Source organism: Cyprinus carpio, chromosome A14 (assembly GCF_018340385.1).
Source record: "Cyprinus carpio isolate SPL01 chromosome A14, ASM1834038v1, whole genome shotgun sequence".
Classification (NCBI taxonomy): domain Eukaryota; kingdom Metazoa; phylum Chordata; class Actinopteri; order Cypriniformes; family Cyprinidae; genus Cyprinus; species Cyprinus carpio.
In genome coordinates, this window is record NC_056585.1 from 8,442,715 (window position 1) to 8,462,481 (window position 19,767).

The following is a 19,767-nucleotide window of genomic DNA, read 5'->3' on the forward strand; positions in this document are numbered from 1 at the left end:
CTACTAATTTACGCACCTTCATGTCACTTCAAACCCATATCCTGTTATTTTTTGTATGAATATATATATATATATATATATATATATATTATATATATATTATATATATATATATATATATATATATTTCATTCAACAGCTCATACTGACTGCATGGTAAAGCTTCAAAAAGGACCAAATAAGGAGCATGAAACTGGTTAAAATAACTTCCAAGTCTTTTAAAATTATACAATACCATTATTTGTGTAACCGCCTGAAATCATTGCTATTATTCATGGATAATCTTCACCTCTGCTGCAGCTTTTAAATCAAATAATTTCCATCTGTTTATTAGATACTCGAGAACCACTGATATTTAAGGTTGTTTAAGTCCAACCTGCTTCATATGTACCATATTTGATTTAGGGTTGTGGTGGAGGTGAATATTATTAGTAAATATCTAAAATTTTGGTCTGTTTTTCACACAAAGCTATTACACTGAGACTGTAAATGTAGTGCAGAAGTAGTAAAGTGCAAAAAACAGCTTTTTATAATTAAAATATTTTATAAACAGTTCATTAAAAAAGATGTATATAAAAAAAAATACAAAATCTATCTAAAAAAAAAAGAAGATAACAAGGACATCCTTTTCTTTCAGACTAACAAAGGAGATGCCCTGGCCAACCGGGTCCAAAACACTCTTGGAAATTACGATGAAATGAAGGAGCTCCTGACTAGCCATTCCAACCAGAGTCACCTTGTGGGTATTCCTAAGAACTCTGTTCCCCAGACTCCAGTGGAGAAACCCGACCAGCCGGGCTTTTTCCCTGAAGCTCAGCGGAGCCGAACTGCACCCTCCCAACCTGGAAGTCACAGCACCTCCATGCCCCCACCCCCTGCCAACACCATGCCGGGCTCTAGCATTGTACATGGACATCAAGGCAAAAAGTCACGCTCTTCAGAATGGTCCCGAGGGGGTCACGGTTCAAGTGGTGCCCAGACCGCTCAACCGGTCAGCCGGGGGAAGCACTCCAGTCATGAGCAGACCTCTAGTAGACATGATCAGGACCAAGAGGACTCAAGTCCCAATCCTAGCGGACCTACAACTTCGTCACACTCCAACAGGAAGCAGGCCCAGTCTGGCAAAGGACCAGCCACAGCTGAGCTTGGCCTTGGAAAGTCTCCCGCCGAGCAGGACCTGTGCTCCCATGGATCAAACTCGCCAGTGGCCTCTACATCCCTGCTCCCTAGCGGCCTCTCAACACCAACTTTCCCCCAAGGCCTCCACTGCAAGCCCAGCAGCGCTGTGCAGCAGAAACCCACTGCCTACGTCAGGCCCATGGACGGCCAAGACCAGGTCCCAAATGATTCCCCAGAGCTCAAACCCCCTGTGGAGCTGGTGGAAGGGTACAACAGTGTGCCATTCGTAGGTCTGCTGGATACCAAAAGCACCACGGCTGGGACCAAGGGAAAAATTCCTAAGCTGACACTGCCACAATCCGGAGAGGTGAGTGTGACCGTTTATCATCTTAGTCATAGGGCAGGCTTCCTGCAGATGTTATAATCATTTGCTCTCTATTAGAAGCAGCGGTACTTGGACAGGAACAGTTGGCAGATAGGCTTGGCTCTGTTGACTTTCCCCTGACTAGGTCTGTTTTGCATCGAGACATGGCAAAACGAGGTGTTGACATAATGGAGTGCTTCATTATTAATCAGCTAATGAACCTCATGCTTTCTTGTGAACCTCTTGTTGGCATGTTTAATCACTTTCTTTGTAGCTTTACAGTTTTGAACGGAGGGAAATTCTGACCTCAGCAATTTGCTGTGTTCAGATTGCTGAAGAATGATTGAATTTGTCATCACTGTCTGTGTCTCAAATTGAAGTATATAACCTAATTCCTTTTTGTTGTTGTTTATTTTGGGCTATACTTTATGTGCATAGATGTATATTTACAATGAACCAAGTGGCTTTACCATTAAATAAAATTTCCTAAATGTTGCTATAGATTGAAGGAACATGATGCTACAGAATCTACTGTGCCTTGCCCTGAAAACAAGATATTCAAAAAGTCACTGACAAGATTGATTAATAATATAATTGAGAATGTCCGAAGAAATCTTTTTTGTAACTTTTGTAAGACTTTAGTTTTATGTTGAAAAATACTGTCTAGAGATATTGAGTGGCCTTCTTAAAGACCATTGTGAGTTGCAGATGTATCTTTCTCCAGGATACAATAGTTCTTGTAAGGATGTGTGAATGTGTTTTTTACTTTTTATGGCTTTTATTTTGATGTCAAATAATTATTTTCTCAGTGCCTAGTCCATGTAAAAGGTTGCCTACTAGATACGATCTGGTTTCAGTTAGGTGACTTGTTCACCTTTACCCTGGGTAGCATCTCAAGAGTCATGTTCCTAAAACACCTCGGAAGACCCTCCATGTCTTGAACATGTAGACACATATACATTTCTTAGCAATGGAGGGCCCCCCTACATTCTAAATTAACCCTCCAGAGGTTAAGACATGGGAGCTTTATCACCGGCAATGTTAACTTCTTCCCTTCTGTGAGGTTGACGCTTAGAGTGGAGTTCAGTTGACCTTTCCCGGGTCATGATACATGAGCCACGCTGAAGCCATTTACAGGCTATCCAGTGCCGTCACTTCCTCTGAATGGCTGCCAGCGGGGGCATTTGATCCCTCGGCATTCTGTAGAGAGAAATGACTACAGTAGAAGACCCAGCATGGCCCTTTAGGACAGGGAATACCATCATTTAGGATTTAGCCAATAGGTGGTCTTAGATTAAAGATAATAGATTGTGGCGGGCTTATAGTTCTGTTATTATGCTTCAGGCTCATGTTTGGCTCTGTAAAAACCCAGCAGCAACTAATGAATTCCTTCACTTTGAGGTGGTATCTTGTGAGACGTAATTTTCCTGTATTTCCAGCACCAGGGTTTGAAAAATAGCCTTGTATCGATGCCTTGAGCTTGTTTGAGCAGTAGTTTGAAATTCCAATCGCTCTTACCTATGGGCTTAATCCACATAAAACAAACAAACCAAATAAGATAAGGTGCGATAAACAAGAGTGGCATATGATGGAACAGGTTGACTCTGTGCTATCCAACCATGGCGAGGCAGCCAGCTGTTCTTCCTCTTTGTTCTATGGGGATCTCGACGGCTATCAGGCTGCAAATTGCACTATTGCCCATCTTGAAGCATATGGTGCACTTGTGCAGTACAGTTAACCATGTGGCAAAAGCGAAAACCTGGGGAATTTTAATTGCTCTGAGAATGCCCTCATACTGGTCAGCTTGCAGGAAAATGGAGATGGATGTTGTTATTGCAAAGAGGGGCAGGCACAGAGAGAGAAGACCCCCCGTAGGGTGGGCCCCAGCTGGGCCTACGCCATCTTTCCCTACCCCTCCTTCTGACAGATGAGTCACTGCCTGAAAGTGAAAAGAGAGAGATGCAAAACGAAAATAAATAAATAAATAATTGGAGAAAAAGCAGTGAGTTACGAAAACAGGGCTAGTAGGATTGAAATAGACGGCAAGAGAGCGCATGCAGAGCCGCTCTTTCAAGATGGCTCTCGGGAGTAAAGAAAACATCTTCAAGGACATTGATTTGATTTTTTCCACCCTGCCTTTAGTTTGTTAAAAGGAGTGGATTCTGTAGAAGCGGCTCTCATGGGATTCACCTGTACTGTGTTGTGCTGGCTACTTATTATTCCTCAGCTCTTCAGGCTTATTTATCCAGGTTCGCTCTGGCTGAGGTGTTGAATTGTGTGAAAGCCTTTCCTGATTGTATATCCTCCCAGGTTTTCTTTGTTGTCACATGAGCGGATGTTATTTTATTGTGCTCAAAAATTGGCAGAATGCTCTTCAGTTGCTTAATTTTTTTATTTTTTTTTTAAACAGGAAATATTGTCAGTGGTAATGGTGTGGCTCACGTACAAATCTTTCTAAGCTGGTTCTTTGTTATGATTCAGGCAAAACAAAACTGTAAAGAGAATGACATATTGGAACCAAGATAATGCAACATTTGAGAGTTAATATATCACATATTCAAAACTATACTCATACAAATAGCAGCATTCAACATCATATTTACTTCTCTAAAAAAAACAATATGGAAAATATGTGACGACCCAAATGACGCAATCATTTGCTTTTATCAGTTCTTAGTCAACAAACTATCCAAGCTTGCCAATTCGCTAAACTGAATCAGGCTTTTCAATGCTAATTGTCAATAACGTTTCAATTGGAGTGCCATGCATTGAAGAAAAAAGATAATGAAATATTGATTCAAGACTTTTTGAACAAATTGTTAGCCAGTACACTAAAATAAACTAAATGTCTCAACGTTAATTGTCATTATAAGTGTCTTAATTGTATTACAGTGTCTTCAGACTGCCACACACACCTCTGCACTGCTGAAAGAGTTCATCCTAAAACTGCCATCCTTTGGCTTGAAGAGCAGAAGCTTGTTCCCCTTGATAGGCATGAAATGTTCCCTTGTGCCACTCCACCAAAAACTATTTTGACAGGTTGAGCACTCAGCGGAGTTATAAGACTGTGCTAAATGGCTTTGGAAGCATTCTGTTATCGCCTGGTGTATTGATTAGTGTCTAGCATTGTGCTGCTTGCTGTGAAGAGCAGCTTTTTTGGGGTCTGTGTATGAGACATCGACAGACAGATAAGACTATTGATCCATCTAAAAACAGTTATTGCACCCGGTATTACCCAGTCTTTATGTGACTAATAGATTTATCACTAGCTCCTTGAAGCGCATATTTGACAAGACAAAAATACCGGTGAAGATATTCTCCCGCTGCATGCTGGGCTATATAAAATGATGCTTCAAACATGCTGAGAGAGCATGCTAATGCTGGTTGGGCTGATTGTTTTTTTTTTTTATTTTAATGTATTTTATGATATTTTTATATAAGATATTACAGTGACGAAGTGAATTAATTTATTTTGTGGTATATTACTGTAATTATTTTGATATACAATTACACACAGTTATATACTTTGGCGTTTGAAAATAATAATACCAGCTGTCATGTCAACTCATTTTGAATTTTGTAATATCCAATGGTCTCTGTGGTATTTTTTTGGCCTGGGTGACACCGAGAATTATCTTCTGTTCAAAAGTATTCCTGGTCTGTTCTTTGACTATATATAGCAGTACCTGAAAGCAATCTCAGTGGGCAACAGAGGTGAACGATGTCATGGCGTGGAGGGCTGGAGTCTTGGCCGGGAGTCTGGCAGAGGAGTTCTCATCAAGCCGCAGTCTCCCTTCTGATTGCTCTTTGTGATCTGATATAATGGAGAAGCCGACATCTGCTGCATATCAATGCAGTCCCTGTGTTTCCTTGGGCCGTGTTGATCCCAGATCAGAGCAGAGTGATTGCACGATCACATTAAGATCACAGGAAAATCTCAGCTGTTGATAATGTAGCTCTGTACATTAACATTTAGTTTCCAAATCCACATTGACTTCTGTAAACCTTTGAAATTAAAGGAGAGGTTTCAGTAAATTGAATAATAACTGTTTCCATGCAAGTTTCCAGAACTCCTCATCTGCTATTGGTTGATCAATCAGACAGACAGTCACGCCCCAAACTCACACCATTGGTTGAGCCATTGTTGCCGGGTCAGGATGATCAAGTAAACATTGCAATGTTTTGAAACACACAGTGTTTAAACTTTTCTGGGAAATCAAACTATTGGATAGGCTGCAGCTTGGATAAATAAAAGTATTTAAACATTGAAAAAGGGCTAATACTTTCCACATGCATAACTGTTATATCACAAAAAAAAATAAAAAAAATAAAATGCATACCTTTACTAAAACAAAACTGTTAACATTTACAGTCTACAAAGAAAAGTTGCCAGCTAATGTTTCACACAAAATTCATTTGACTTATTAAGATTCAATGTTTCAAAAAATTAATTGGACCATATAAGGTCTGTTCATCCATTAATGAGAGCAAGAGGGTTTTTAGTATGGCGTTTCTCAGCGGCCACGCAATGGCGTCTATAATAGACAGTCGCTCGAACTCTGCCCAGCCGGCCGGGTTATTAAAACAGAGTTTTCCGTAACAGCCAGAGAAGTCTTTATCTCGAATGGAGCCCAGCTCCATCTCAAAGGACAGGAAGTCATTTCCAGGAACATTTGATTACACCGGGCTGCCAAGACTCACAAAGCAAGATGCCACTTCCCCCCAGAAAGCATCCTCACCCACACTGACTCATCTAGTGCTGGATCGTGTGCTTGGAGCTGTAACGTAGACCACACTGTGGTGTATTATAATGATTAATGGCAGTGCAATCATCTGCATACATACTTCTTTAAATGTATATTTTAGAAACAGGTATATATGTTTGAAATGAGATGCATATGGGTAGCTCACTCTAAATATATATGAAGCACATTTATGTATACACTCACAGCAGTAGTCTGTTACAGCTCTGCTTTTTGAAAATATAGTCTTTGACACTCAGTCTATGATAAATGGACTTTATAGTTTTGTAAAGTATGTACTGCATTCTTAGCTTGTGTCTTGGGTTGATATATATTAAACTTAGAGGTTACATTATATGCATTACATTGAATTTGTTTTGAACAAGCATGTCCTCCAGAATCACAGGATTCAAAGGATTTCTCTATGAGGAAATTGATTTTTAATGATAATTTATAAATCAATAAAAACAGACCTTTGCTGAGTCTGAGGTTGTGAATAAATGTCATTTATTTGCATTATTTCAACTTATTCTTAAAATAGTTTAACAGCTAAATTTTGTGGTGAAAAACTACATTACCCATGATGCTCTACAGAAAATAAAACCAATCAGAGAGTCACAGTGAGCAGATTACACTAAAAGGGCTTGTGGCTCTGTTCATTTCAATGAAGCACCACAGATAATGTGATGGAGACTTGCTATGCTGTCAGTGTACTTAAACATTTGTATACAAAGGTTGTCTGTAAAGTATCTAGCCATGTAATATGAAAAATACAACACAAAAAAACCAATAAAATGAAAAAAACCCTTTCTTGTGTCCGAACAGCAACAATGCGTACACTTTAAATTGTATCTTCTTCGATAAATGTCTCTATTTTTCATATTACATGGCTAGGATACTTTCCCGGACAGCGACACTACATACACTTGAAATGTATGGTTTCTATAGATATGATCAACAATTTTAGATGTATCGTTTTTAATTTGATTGTCATTCATAGTGCTTTAGTTATTTCCTTAATTAAAACCGTTAAGTACACAGTCTTGTACCTTTGTCTATTTTATGATTTTCTCTTTTTTTTTTTTTAAATAAAAGATGTACATACTATACTATACTATACTATACTATACTATACTATACTATACTATACTATACTATACTATACTATACTATACTATAACAAAACTACTGGGGGAAAAAATGAATGGAAAAATACTTTCCTCTTTTTGGACATCCAGTCACAGTCTTCCAATCAAACATTCCAAATCCTCTCCTCTTTTTCAGCTTCTTCAACAATGTGCACACCCATGTTGGTTCCACTTATCAAATTTCATATGGCTCATTTGAATATGTGCTTGTTTAGGAGTCACGCTCGCCAGTCCCAAAAACAGCACTTCCCCCCAGAAAGGCTAATGAGCTAGGACGAGTGAAGAGACAGCCATCTTTCAGCTGTGCACTGGTGAGGAAACACGGATGCAAGGCTCTGATTTGATTAGCTGTAGAATCTAACATGCAGAAGTCTGAAGTATCTAAATATGGTGTCTGTGGTTCCTTTTGCTGAAATGGATAGTGACCATAAAGAGGATAAGCAGTTTGGAGAATGGATGGCTGGGTATATACAATATATATATATATATACACACATATATATATATATATACATACATATATATATAAATATATATATACATATATATATATATATATATATATATATATATATATATATATATATATATACATATATATACATATATATAATATATACATATATATATATATATATATATATATATATATATATATATATTATATATATATATATATATATATATATACATATATATATATATATATATATATACAGTACATACATATAAAAGTTATTGCTTTTAATACATTACATTTTGTAATGTACTATTTTTTTAAAGCACCATGCATTTTATGAAGCTGTAGTTGACCCAACACACAGATATAAGCCAATTAAACTGTCTGCTCAAGTTTAGTGTCACTGTCACTAATTTTAGTGGATACTGATATGGATATTTCAATGACTGATTTTGATATTTTTAGTGCCAGATCATCAGCACGTATCAGCCACAAGACAGTTTTTGAGCTTAGGTGAACATTTGCAGATTTGATTTGCTAATTTGCACTGTTTGGGCAAATGATGCTAAAAACATAGTAAAATACTTGGGAAGTTATTAATAGTTTTCAGTATTTAATGACATAGACATTATAGCGGAATTAAAATTACTTAAGGGCTTTATGATCAAGCTGCATTTCAATGCCAGTGAGTGCTATAAATGTGTCTTTAATTAACAGATAAACACTTATAAAAACAGATGCTAATGTGCTACAAGTGGGACTTGTGTTGTGAGAAGTAAATTACACATTTTTTCAAAGCAGCTCAGCAATATGTCTCTCAAAAGTCCAGAGCGTTTGTTCAGCAGTGTATGTCTTTACTCATGAACCACTGCCATCACACCTGACCAAACATGCTGATCCTCAACATCTCAGTGTGACACTACAAGCGCCATTTGCACTCGCTGCCGGCTCTGAGCTAAAGACTTCTAATATGACTCAAATGGATACAGAAAAGTAGTTAGATAGAGGAGATTAAGAAGCACATTTACATAGAGGAATTGATGTAGTTTCAGCAAAGACAGGAGTTCATTTGTAGGTGGGCCTGGGGAGAAGTGATCATAGTTGACAACGCTTAGTTGCATCTCAGAATTACTAGGTTACCCAGCCTTCTCTCAGTCTCTCTCTCTCTCTCTCTCTCTCTCTCTCTCTCTCTCTCTCTGTCACTCTCTCTCTCTCGCTTTTCTTCCAAGTCATGCATGATGGGCTGTTCTCATCAGCCTTTGTTTAATATCGCTTCAAAATTAATTTGGGCTCATTAATGGGAATCTTTGCTGTGAAGGCACTGATATAGTCAGTAATGTGGCTAATAAACATAAAACGATTTGCTCCAGAAATATAGGAAATAAACGATGAAAATGACACAAATATGGAAAAGGAGAAAAATATAGGAAATAAATGATGACAATGTCATCTACAAGTGGTGTTATATTGTTTTTTTAACATTTATTTACACTTCTATAAATTTCATTTTATCAATAATCATATAAGTTAAGATAGTTAAGGTAGATGCATAAAAAATCAGTTACTAAATATTATGTTTAACCTTTATTTTTAAATAATTCTGCTTCTGAAATATGATTAGACAAGCAATTCTAAAGTGTTAAATACAAACCTGTGAACACAAAATATAAATTAATCAATCAAATAAAAAAAAAAACACTAAAAAAAAAAACACAACAAATAACAAAAAAAAGAAATGGCAAGTTACACATTAAATTAAACATGAAATTTTAGTTATTTCTTGTAAAACATACTTCAGTAATCTAAGTCTAATAACTTCAAAAAATATTTTACAGTGTACTAATGTAATGTAATGTACCATTATTAATTATATTAGTATCTAGAATTGTTTATTCTAAATATTATAGTTAATAACTTCATGAACAATGGTGTCTTTTTATCATATTGTTTTTACTGTCATGTAATAATAACAACAATAATTGTTAATTCAAGGCTGTGAAAAAAATTAAAATAAAACAATAAATAAAATAACTCTTATCTGTGATGAAATCCCTAGCACACAGCCTCGAGTGGCTTATACTGTAACTTGAATTCTGACTTTAAAAATGAGCCAGTTGTCACTCCTCTAAAAGCTGTGACATGAACTGTTGAATTTATTTAGCAAAAAGTCAAATAAATATTCTGAAAAAGGACAAACAAGGGGCATACAGTGATTTGTATGCAGAGACCAGGTCTGTGTGATGATGTGCTGTCCCCTGACGTGTACTGGCTCCCCTCAGCGCCCGTAGTTTGACCTTGAAGATATCATTTGGCCCGACACTAGCGACTACACTGAGAGCCAGCAGCCTCCTCAGATGGTGAACTAGCGCTCTGTGAGTGCTAGTTAATGAGTTCTATTCAGCTGCCATACACACTGCTAGCATCCTCAGAAGATTGAGCCGAACCGAGCACAACCGTACCCTCAACCAGACGCTAATCAGGCCAGGCTACAGCCGCCACTTCCCCTCACAGACGTGTCACACACATGCCCAGAAAGATTAACAGGAAGATGAGAGAATACGTCCACACTGAAAGATAAAATGAGAGAAAAAGAGAGAGGGTGAGTTATTAGGAGTCTTTCCCATCCAAAGTAACAGCTGGTATCATTTGCATAATACCCATCATTTTACTAGGCTACTTGTCAAATCATGATGAAAAAAAAAAAAAAAAACGCACTACAAAAACTAGTTCATTAGCGCTTCCAAGAACTCATATGCATATGTAGCTTTGCAGTCAAGACAGATTTTATCCGGTATTTACAAGAATCCATGAACAATATCTGTACCTAAGCATCTGTAGTAATTTTTAATTCTGTTGTGTGTCAGATTCACAAATGTTTTTATTATTTGTTGTATTATTTAATGGGATTAATATCATATGTGATGTCATATATAATGTAATTTCTCATACTAAGGAGTTACAAAAACACAGTCGGTTATGTCTGAGAAGGTAAACATCTAGGATAGAAATTGCACAGAAGAGCGTATGCTGCTTGCGTTCAACAGATGTTCTCCAAAATGGTGCTATGGTGATGCGGAGAGACAGAAAAGACAAATTTTTGAATAAAGACGTTATTTTTGTTTTCTTCGTGTACAAAAAAGTATTCTCGTCGCTTCATAAAATTCAGATTGTACCACTGATGGCAGATGGACTATTCTGATGATGTCTTTCATACTTTTCTCGACCTTGAGAGTGCAATTTACTTGGCAGTCAACAGGACAGTCACAAGCCTCTTGGTTTTCATCCAAAATATCTTAAATTGTGTCCCAAAGACGAACAAAGCTTTTAAGGGTTTGGAGCAACATGGGGGTAAGTGATTAATGACAAAATTTTCATTTTGGAGTGGAGTATCCATTTAATATGTTAATAACCCAAACAATAAAATAAAAACAGAAAATAACTCAATGCACTTAATAACTTCTATAGCATTAATAAGACATTTCTTACTTGAATGCTGCTTTTAAATGCTCTAGCGCAGAGGTCTTCAACCCTGCTCCTGGGGACCCATTGTCCTGCGAAGTTTATTTCCAACTTCACCACATCTGAGTTTTTTCACGGCAGTGTCGGTCAACAGTTTTGGGCGGGGCGTTAAATGTGACACCATATTTTTATCACTATAGGCTGGTTGTATACACACACTGCCAACACACATTTATGTTCAAACAACATGTAAAAGTGAATTTTCATAATAAGTGCCCTTTAAATTAGAAAAAAATAAATATATATGTCCAGAGAATTCTTCTCTCTGTTTGGATCCCATCAGCCCCTGGCCATTTGTGGTTACATGTTCTCAATGAAACTGGCTTCTTGAAGGAAAACCGTAGCAGATTTGCTTATTAAATTAGCCCATCTCTGCATGACTGCATCATGGCTGAAAGGTACAGTAGAGGGCTGCTGGGACCACGTCAAACCTGGATTGGACCCTCATAACAATAACAAATGCCTCCCTTCCCTTGCCTCCATTAAACCAGGTTTTGTAGTGTATTTTAGCCACTATAAATAAAAGCAGAATGACAAGTCAGCACCATTAGACTGCAGGTAAGAACGGTGTAATTGCATGAAGGCATGGTAAGAAACACAACATCTTCTTTTAGAGGACCCACACTTTCCCCACACCACAGTTTAAGGTCAGAGCTGCATTATCTCGGCTGCATTTATCTTTGTCGTGTGACATTGTGAGCTACTAAACCATCAAGATGTATGGTGCCTTTCAGGGGTGGATATTTATTGCTGCTGCTGGCCTCAAACCAGACATCTTAAGGTTTGTATCAGATTAGCATACTGTTGAAGATAATATGGTTTCTAATTCTGATTCCTTGATGTTAAGGAGCTTTAACACACTACAGTATTGTGACAATTTAAGTAATAATAATGTATTGAAATGACATAGAAGGGGAAACAATGAATAAAACAAAGATGCAACTAGAAGTTGAGAAAACGCTAACCTTTGCTTGAATGCTCTGATGTATGCATCCGTTGACCAATGTAATTTCAGGCAGGTTGGTCCTGATATCAGTTTCACTGTATTTTTGTTTATTTTCAGACACATCCTCAAAACATATCTTACATATACATACAATAAGATCACATAAAACCAAAATTAAATATCAACCTGCAAAATATGAAATACACAGGATACACTAAGATTACATAGATATCGATTTAAATGCCATTTAGCGAAAAATGAAAATGGACCTAATACCTGTCCCTGTGGAATACCATACTCCAGTCAGTTTAATGCCAGTAAAAACCCTGAAACCCACAATTATTTTTCCCACAACCCCACCAGTCGACCCTCTCCATGTTTCACTTGTGAAAAAAGCACTGGTGCTCTAGGCATTATAAAACAATACATAATACTGCCTACTGGTGGGTCTTTAGTCTTTTTAATTTATTTTGGATGCTCAGTGCTGTTGTTGAATATCTGCAGTGCCTTGTAATGAAATACCCGCTGTGCAATTTTGCAAGTGTGTCTAGTAGAGCATGACCAGATATGCAATTTTAATACAGAAGTGGCAAAGTGGAATTTTGAGTATTTTTCACATCTGGGGGCTGTTAAAAGCAGTTTTGTCAATCAATGCATTCCGTTGACCAATGTAATTTCAGGCAGGTTGGTCCTGATATCAGTTTCACTGTATTTTTGTTTATTTTCAGACACATCCTCAAAACAGATCTTATGTATACCTGTCAAATGCTCAGTCAAACCTTTATTTAGTATTTACCTGCATGTTCTGGTGTACACCGGATACACTAAGATTACATAGAAATCAATTTGAATGCCATTTAGCAAAAAATGAAAATGGACATAATACCGATCCCTGTGGAATACCGTGTATTAAGTTGTTTCAGCCTTGAGCCCAGTCAGTTAAATGCCAGTAAAAACCCTGAAACCCCCAATTATTTTTCCCACAACCCCACCAGTCAACCCTTTCCATGTAATTTTGCTTGTGAAAAAAGCTCTGGTGCTCTAGGCATTACAAAACAATACATAATACTGCCTACTGGTGGGTCTTTAGTCTTTTTAATTTATTTTGGATGCTCAGTGCTGTTGTTGAATATCTGCAGTGCCTTGTAATGAAATACCCGCTGTGCAATTCTGCAAGTGTGTCAAGCAGAGCATGACCAGATATGCAAATTTAATACAGAAGTGGCAAAGTGGAATTTTGAGGATTTTTCACATCTGGGAGCTGTTAAAAGCAGTTTTGAAATCAATGAATACATAATAAAGATGTGTCCACACTAGATAGAAACCCCAGTTTGTCGGCATAAAAAACTAGTTTGTTGTCTCGAATCTGTCTCTTTTTCACAGAGTGGCCGCACACAGCATGTGGTGTAATGGTATAACAAATTGCAGATGAGGAATGGAAATTCGAACGGATGAGTTCCTGTCTGATGGTGTATCGGTCTCGCTCTCTCTTTCTGTCTGGTTTCTCACAGAGCGAAATGGTCATGTGACCAGCACCCCACCAGCCAATCTATCTCTACATATCAAGGTCAGATCCATTTTTCTTGGACCAACCACCCCCTGCAGTTCTAGCACATAAATTCTCCCACCTTCGATCTTGTTTACCCTTGATTTACCAAAAAAGAGGCTTTCAGCATTGCAAAAACAGTCACAAACATGGCGCCTAGAAATTTCCTTCGCCCATGTATCACTCCAAAATATTCACACCCAATGGTCGACGATAATAACATTGAGTCATCAGAGATGCTCTTCCTGTTACTAAAAATACAAATGCTGAGCTGAATACTTTAGCAAGCAGACACGCTAGTGCACACATCAGCTCAAAAACGTACGCCGCTACCATAGAGACTTACAATAACGACTTTGATGAGGATGCAAAACTCAGTGCATGTTGTACATCACTGTCCGTAGGTGTCATTAGTACAAGTGCATCAGCAGTGATTCCCAGGTCAGCTTGACGCAGATGCAGATAGTTGCAAACTGGCTTCTGTTTATTCGAAACCGGAGTCCAGCTTCCACCAGCTCCCCCCGTGGCTCAAATGTGATTGATGACACTAATTACCATGTCACTGCTCATTTCAAAACCTTGATCTCTGAGCATGCAGCTTTGGCTCATCTCCTGTATACACACACCTTTATCCAGGGTCTGTGTCACCCGCCTGTCCTCTATAATGTCCGCTGCTGTGTTTTACAGGCCTCCTATCCTCACCGTCACCATTTATCTGTGGTTACTGGCTCCCTCCTCTCTTTCCCCAATACTTTAATTGGAGATTATTAGGCTGGATTTGCGTAGGCTTATATAGTCTGCATTTTTCTCTCTAGTCATTGTGTAACTGCTTCAGATCTCAAATCCACTGGTTTAGGGGAAATGAGTGATGAGTGAGCTGGAGTTTTGTTGGAATTTTGGTGTGGAATAGTGGAGAGCAGGTTTTGACTCCTATAGACCTGTTGCACATAAAAATGACAAGAGCTTTCTAAAAATTGAAAGCCACAATCTGATTGGCTTGGTTTTATAGTTCCAGGAATATATGGTCAGTAGGTTTATGATATGAATTTCTGGATACAACAGTCCTGATATTTTAGTGGAGAAGAAAGGTAAAAAAAAAAAAAATTGTGTGTGTGTGTGACTAAGCAAGTTTGGGTTGTAAAATATCTCAAAACTAATATTGATGATAATAAAATCAATAAAAATATTCATAACATTTACATACCTTTTACCTATGTTTAAATTATGTATCATTTTTTCTTTTTTTTTAAATAATAATTAAGATGTTTTAGTTTTTACTTGACATGAATTGAAAGTTGTTTCAAAACCAAGATGAATGCAAAGAGCACAATTCTAAAATCTTGGTTTTAAACTAGACTTTTAAAAATAATTTTATTTTTCTTTATAGTGGACACTTACTGTGTATACATAATTGACCCAGTAGCAGGACAACAAGGTATTTTTAAGAAATGTAGTTTGAGTGACAAATGGAGCTTAAACGTAGTTCAGAAATACCACCAAATACAAATAAATTATATATATATATATATTTATTTATATATATATATGTTCATCTGTAATCACATATGACTTAGTCTGTTGCACAGACATGCACTATATATATATATATGTATATATATATATTATTTATATATATATATATATATATATATATATATATATATGTTCATCTGTAATCACATATGACTTAGTCTGTTGCACAGACATGCACTGGCCCTTCTCCATTCCCAGCTCCTCCTTATACAGGCATGATCACTTAGCGTCTTGTACACGGAAATCATCTATCAGCTAATCGTTGCTTAATCTTGTCCAGTCTCATGTACAGACCTCAATCACATCTGCATGGAATTTTATATCTGTTGCATATTAAAAATTCTGATAATTGAACTAGGCTTTGGGGGTTTCAAACCTCAGTGAGGTTTGCTTGTGGACAGCTCAGAATCTTAAACCTCCAGAGCAAAGTCTGTCGCCAAAATAATGTTCAGGACCTCTACAATAATCTTAATCAAACATAGTGATCCTGACTGATCTGTAATTCAGGCAAATGTTAGTGTAGATTTTTTGTTTGTTTTTAAATGTTGTCTTTGCAACCTTTCCAGGTGACTGCTGCACCATTATGTGAACAGTATCATCGATTTCAGATTTAACCCCCATCCCACCGCTCATAAAAGTCTTTCTCTGCAGGAGCAGTGCTTAAGTGAGCCTGGTCACTGTACTCTCCCTGACTCTCCCTGATGGAGTCTGATGGAACTGTTGCATTAGATGTGATTCAGTGGTGTGAAATACCACATGGCTTATCTGCACACAAGCACAGTCAAACACAAACCCACTCACTGTCAGGTTGTGGCATGAAACAGGTTGCCATGTGCTGAACTTTTGACCACATAGCTGGAGCCAGTGCCCCGAGGTGAAGACTTTGTCCAGGGTGGCCTTGTCTCACGCTGGGATGCTGACATATACAATATTCACAGCTCCTTTTCATGTGAATCTGTCAGAGATACTATGGTTGAAATTGGTATGCTGGGCAAGGAAACAAACCACCTTAAAAACTAAGTCTGTGTTATAGGTTTTGATATCTTTACAATAGTAGTTTGTTTTAAAATACTGTTAGGTCAATGCATTTTTAGATATTTTTCTGCTGTTCTATCAGTTGTGAACAAGCATAATATCTGTAGTGTAATGAGTTGGGGAAAAAAAGTTCAGGTAGACATTATTAATTTCATTACATCAATCAAGTTTACCTCACTCTTTTGGCTGTTAGATTTTCTATTTGGAGGTTTTCAAAGCAAACTAGTCCATGCAAAAACCATAACCATATGAAAATATACTCTTCTAAACAGTATTTTAGCAAAGTGTCCTTGGCTTCAAAACACAAGGGATTTATTTGCAAAAATGCAAAACATAAATGAATAATAAAAAAATAACTACAAACTTACTACAAGTTTAGAGTTATGGTTAGGGTCTCTTTATGCATTAAATATGCATAATTAACTGTTATTCAATGTAACGAGTAACAACACAGTATAATAAAGAGTTACCGATTTAACTAAATAAATCAATAATAAATAAATAATAATAAAATCGTGATATTAAACAAACAAACAATAAAATATATAAATAACAGTCCAGTACTATCAGTATAAAAAAGTAATAATATAATAGAAGCTAAATATTAACCAATTAATATTTTAAACATATTAATAATATTTTTTTTTTACAATATAAAGTCGGTTTTTACACATGAAAATATATAGTTGCATTTTAAAATTCAGGATTGTGGTCCCTCACATGAGAATGATCATATTTGTCTATCTGTGGCATCTAAAAGTCTGTGTTAAAGTCTATAATACACATCCCAAATGCCCAGAGTTCTCTTATTTTGACTCCATCAAGTGATCCATAACCTCCAAAAAAATTCCTTGCTGCATAATCAACTTGTCCAACAAAAGTTTGCTTATAAATTGAGATTATTTGACTGGGATTTTACTGGTATCTATAATAAATTGCATAAATGATAGCATGTGTGTAACATCTATAGTTATTATTTCATTACATACTGTAATTTTTCAAAGACAAAACCCCCAATAGTCTTGAACACTTCATGATAGTGATAACTCGGGTAGTGAAAGATACTCTTGTAGTAGTTATATCAAACATTGCTGACTAGCAAGACTCAACGCAACTGCCTAATATACTAACTTATTTAACAGCGCTATATCCACAAATTTCTCTGTGATGTCAGATGACGTTAATTAACAGAATTAGCATAGCTTGGATCTGCGAGCGCATGTTCGTTTGAGTTACAGCATGCTGTTTGCTCTCTCAGGCAATGTGTTTTGCGGCCTATGTTTATGGAGCTTAGGGGTAATGTGTGGATGTATTCAGCTCTTTAATGATGGTTGGAATTTAAAATGACACACTCATCCATTAACCGCGGCGTGTTGCCGCGACGCTCCTTGCTGCATGCTGATTATTCCCACACAGCCCGGTCCAGAGATAACACCCGAATTAAGATCCACATGTAAATTGCATTAGCTAATCAATGAATGCTTGATGAATGCTAGCCTGGCACGAGAAATTGTTTCAAGGTTATGCATTTTTTATTTTATTTTTCCCAGGTAGAAGTCACTCGGTGGCTCCTTCTACATTAACAAATGAGTGTTTACTGGTTATCCTGGCTAATTAACGATAAAGGATTAAGATGTTCCCTGTTGCATGTTCGCAGTTGACGTTTGTGACCGCTGCATATCCCACGGCACTACAAACACGGGCTCCAGGGGATCATGGGCAGGGACTTGTTTCTGCCGGAAGGTCAGATCATGTGATGCGTCCCTGTGGAGACAGTGGCGCAAGCATTGGTCCCCGGGCAGAAAATGACAGCTCTGACAGCAGCAGCCCACTGGAACACAAAATCAGTTTCATCCATAAACAAATCACAGCCGCTCATGTCAGAGCCACAGACACACTTTTGACATCTCTCGGTGACATCAGTCCGAAAAGCTAAGGATAGTGTCACAGATCATGTAGAGTATCCGTGAAATGCAAGCAAATGGGAGGTTACGTCTTGGACTGGCAACAGACTTGCAGTTTGTGCAAAATCTGGTCTGTGTAGCCTCAGCAACTCAGTTGGAATGCGAATTGATGCGGGATTGCAGAATCTCAGGGGTAACGTGATTTGAGTCTTGCATCTGTCCACGCGGTTGCCTTGTTCCCTAGGCAGGCCAGAAGCTGGCAGAGTGGGCTAGACTGGGTGGGCAGAGGAAGTTGGGTTGGGATAGAGGGGATTGGCTTTCACTCCCTCCAGGACTTCTGCTGCTGGCTCGGGAATGCCGATACTCACGGCCTCCATCATTTCATTTCAGAAGCCGATTATCAACTCAAAGAAACAAAGGCAGAGTTTGAATTTCCATAGATCGTGTTACGGGCTCTGTCATAGACTCATGCCACAGAGCTGCTTGTGTTACGGATTGAGTCCTGACTAAAATCACACTGCATTTTTTTTTTTTTCATATAAATGCACACTGAATAATTATCATTCAAACAAAACATGCCACGCTCTTGGTTTTTTAGTGTATCATCTTTTTAGGCAAGCATCATATTATGATTGTTTTTAACAGCACCTTTTGTGCTACAGACACTGAATGATACCTCAAGGTGTATTGACACAATTATGCTATTACTTTTTCTAAGCGAACAGATCAGAGTTTTGCAGGTGAACGATGAAATAGACAAAATAATCCCATAGATTTACAAAGTCTACAACAAAACCTAGCATGTTGCCTTAAAATATATAATAAAACTATAAAGATCCTTTTAATTCTGTAATAATTGCAGTCCACATCTCAGCTATAAAGTTAATGACACAAAGGAAAGATGTTGCTGATGTCTCTTTCAGAACTACTTTTTCCAGCTGATGAACAATACAAACAATGGCAAACAATCAGAATCCACCCAAATTTAAAGCACTCAAGCATTTAAAGCAGTAGACAACATAACTGCAGTTCTTATAAACAGAAAGTTATCTTCAATTGGTGTGGATGCTAATATAGTTATTGTTACAGTTATCATTATTGGTGCGTATTGGCCTTAATGTTAACTGTAACTATAAAAAATTAACTCTTTCCCTACCATTGCCAATGCTAAACTGCAATTGACAGAATTTTCCAGCAATCCATGTTTTCACTGTTATATGGTAGAGGGCGCTATTATGCATCTTCTGAAATAATACAAAATCTCTGGATCCAAAAACAAGTGAAGAAGAAGAAGCAGAAACAAGCGACAGAATTGTTGCTTCAGTTGCTTCCTGATAAGCTAATACGATTATCAAACATCAGCACATATGTTACCAACAGCATACAAATCAAAACCGCCTCCCTTTCAGAACAATTTTCCAGCTGACCAACATTAAAAACATTGACAGCCA

At 37.4% G+C, this 19,767-nt stretch overlaps 1 protein-coding gene across 2 annotated transcripts in view; it reads left to right on the top strand.

The window, feature by feature from the left end:
• LOC109102023 (AF4/FMR2 family member 2-like) overlaps positions 1–19,767 on the top strand; it is a 135,283-nt gene that overhangs the window by 59,129 nt on the left and 56,387 nt on the right. Inside the window, exons 3-4 of one of the 2 annotated variants that reach the window (XM_042769841.1) lie at positions 638–1,486; positions 7,589–7,796. In XM_042769841.1, coding sequence (XP_042625775.1) covers positions 638–1,486; positions 7,589–7,717 — 978 coding nt within the window. In that variant the 3' untranslated portion in view covers positions 7,718–7,796. Of the gene's footprint in view, positions 1–637; positions 1,487–7,588; positions 7,797–19,767 lie in introns of those variants that run through there. The other variant, XM_042769840.1, reaches the window with a different exon arrangement.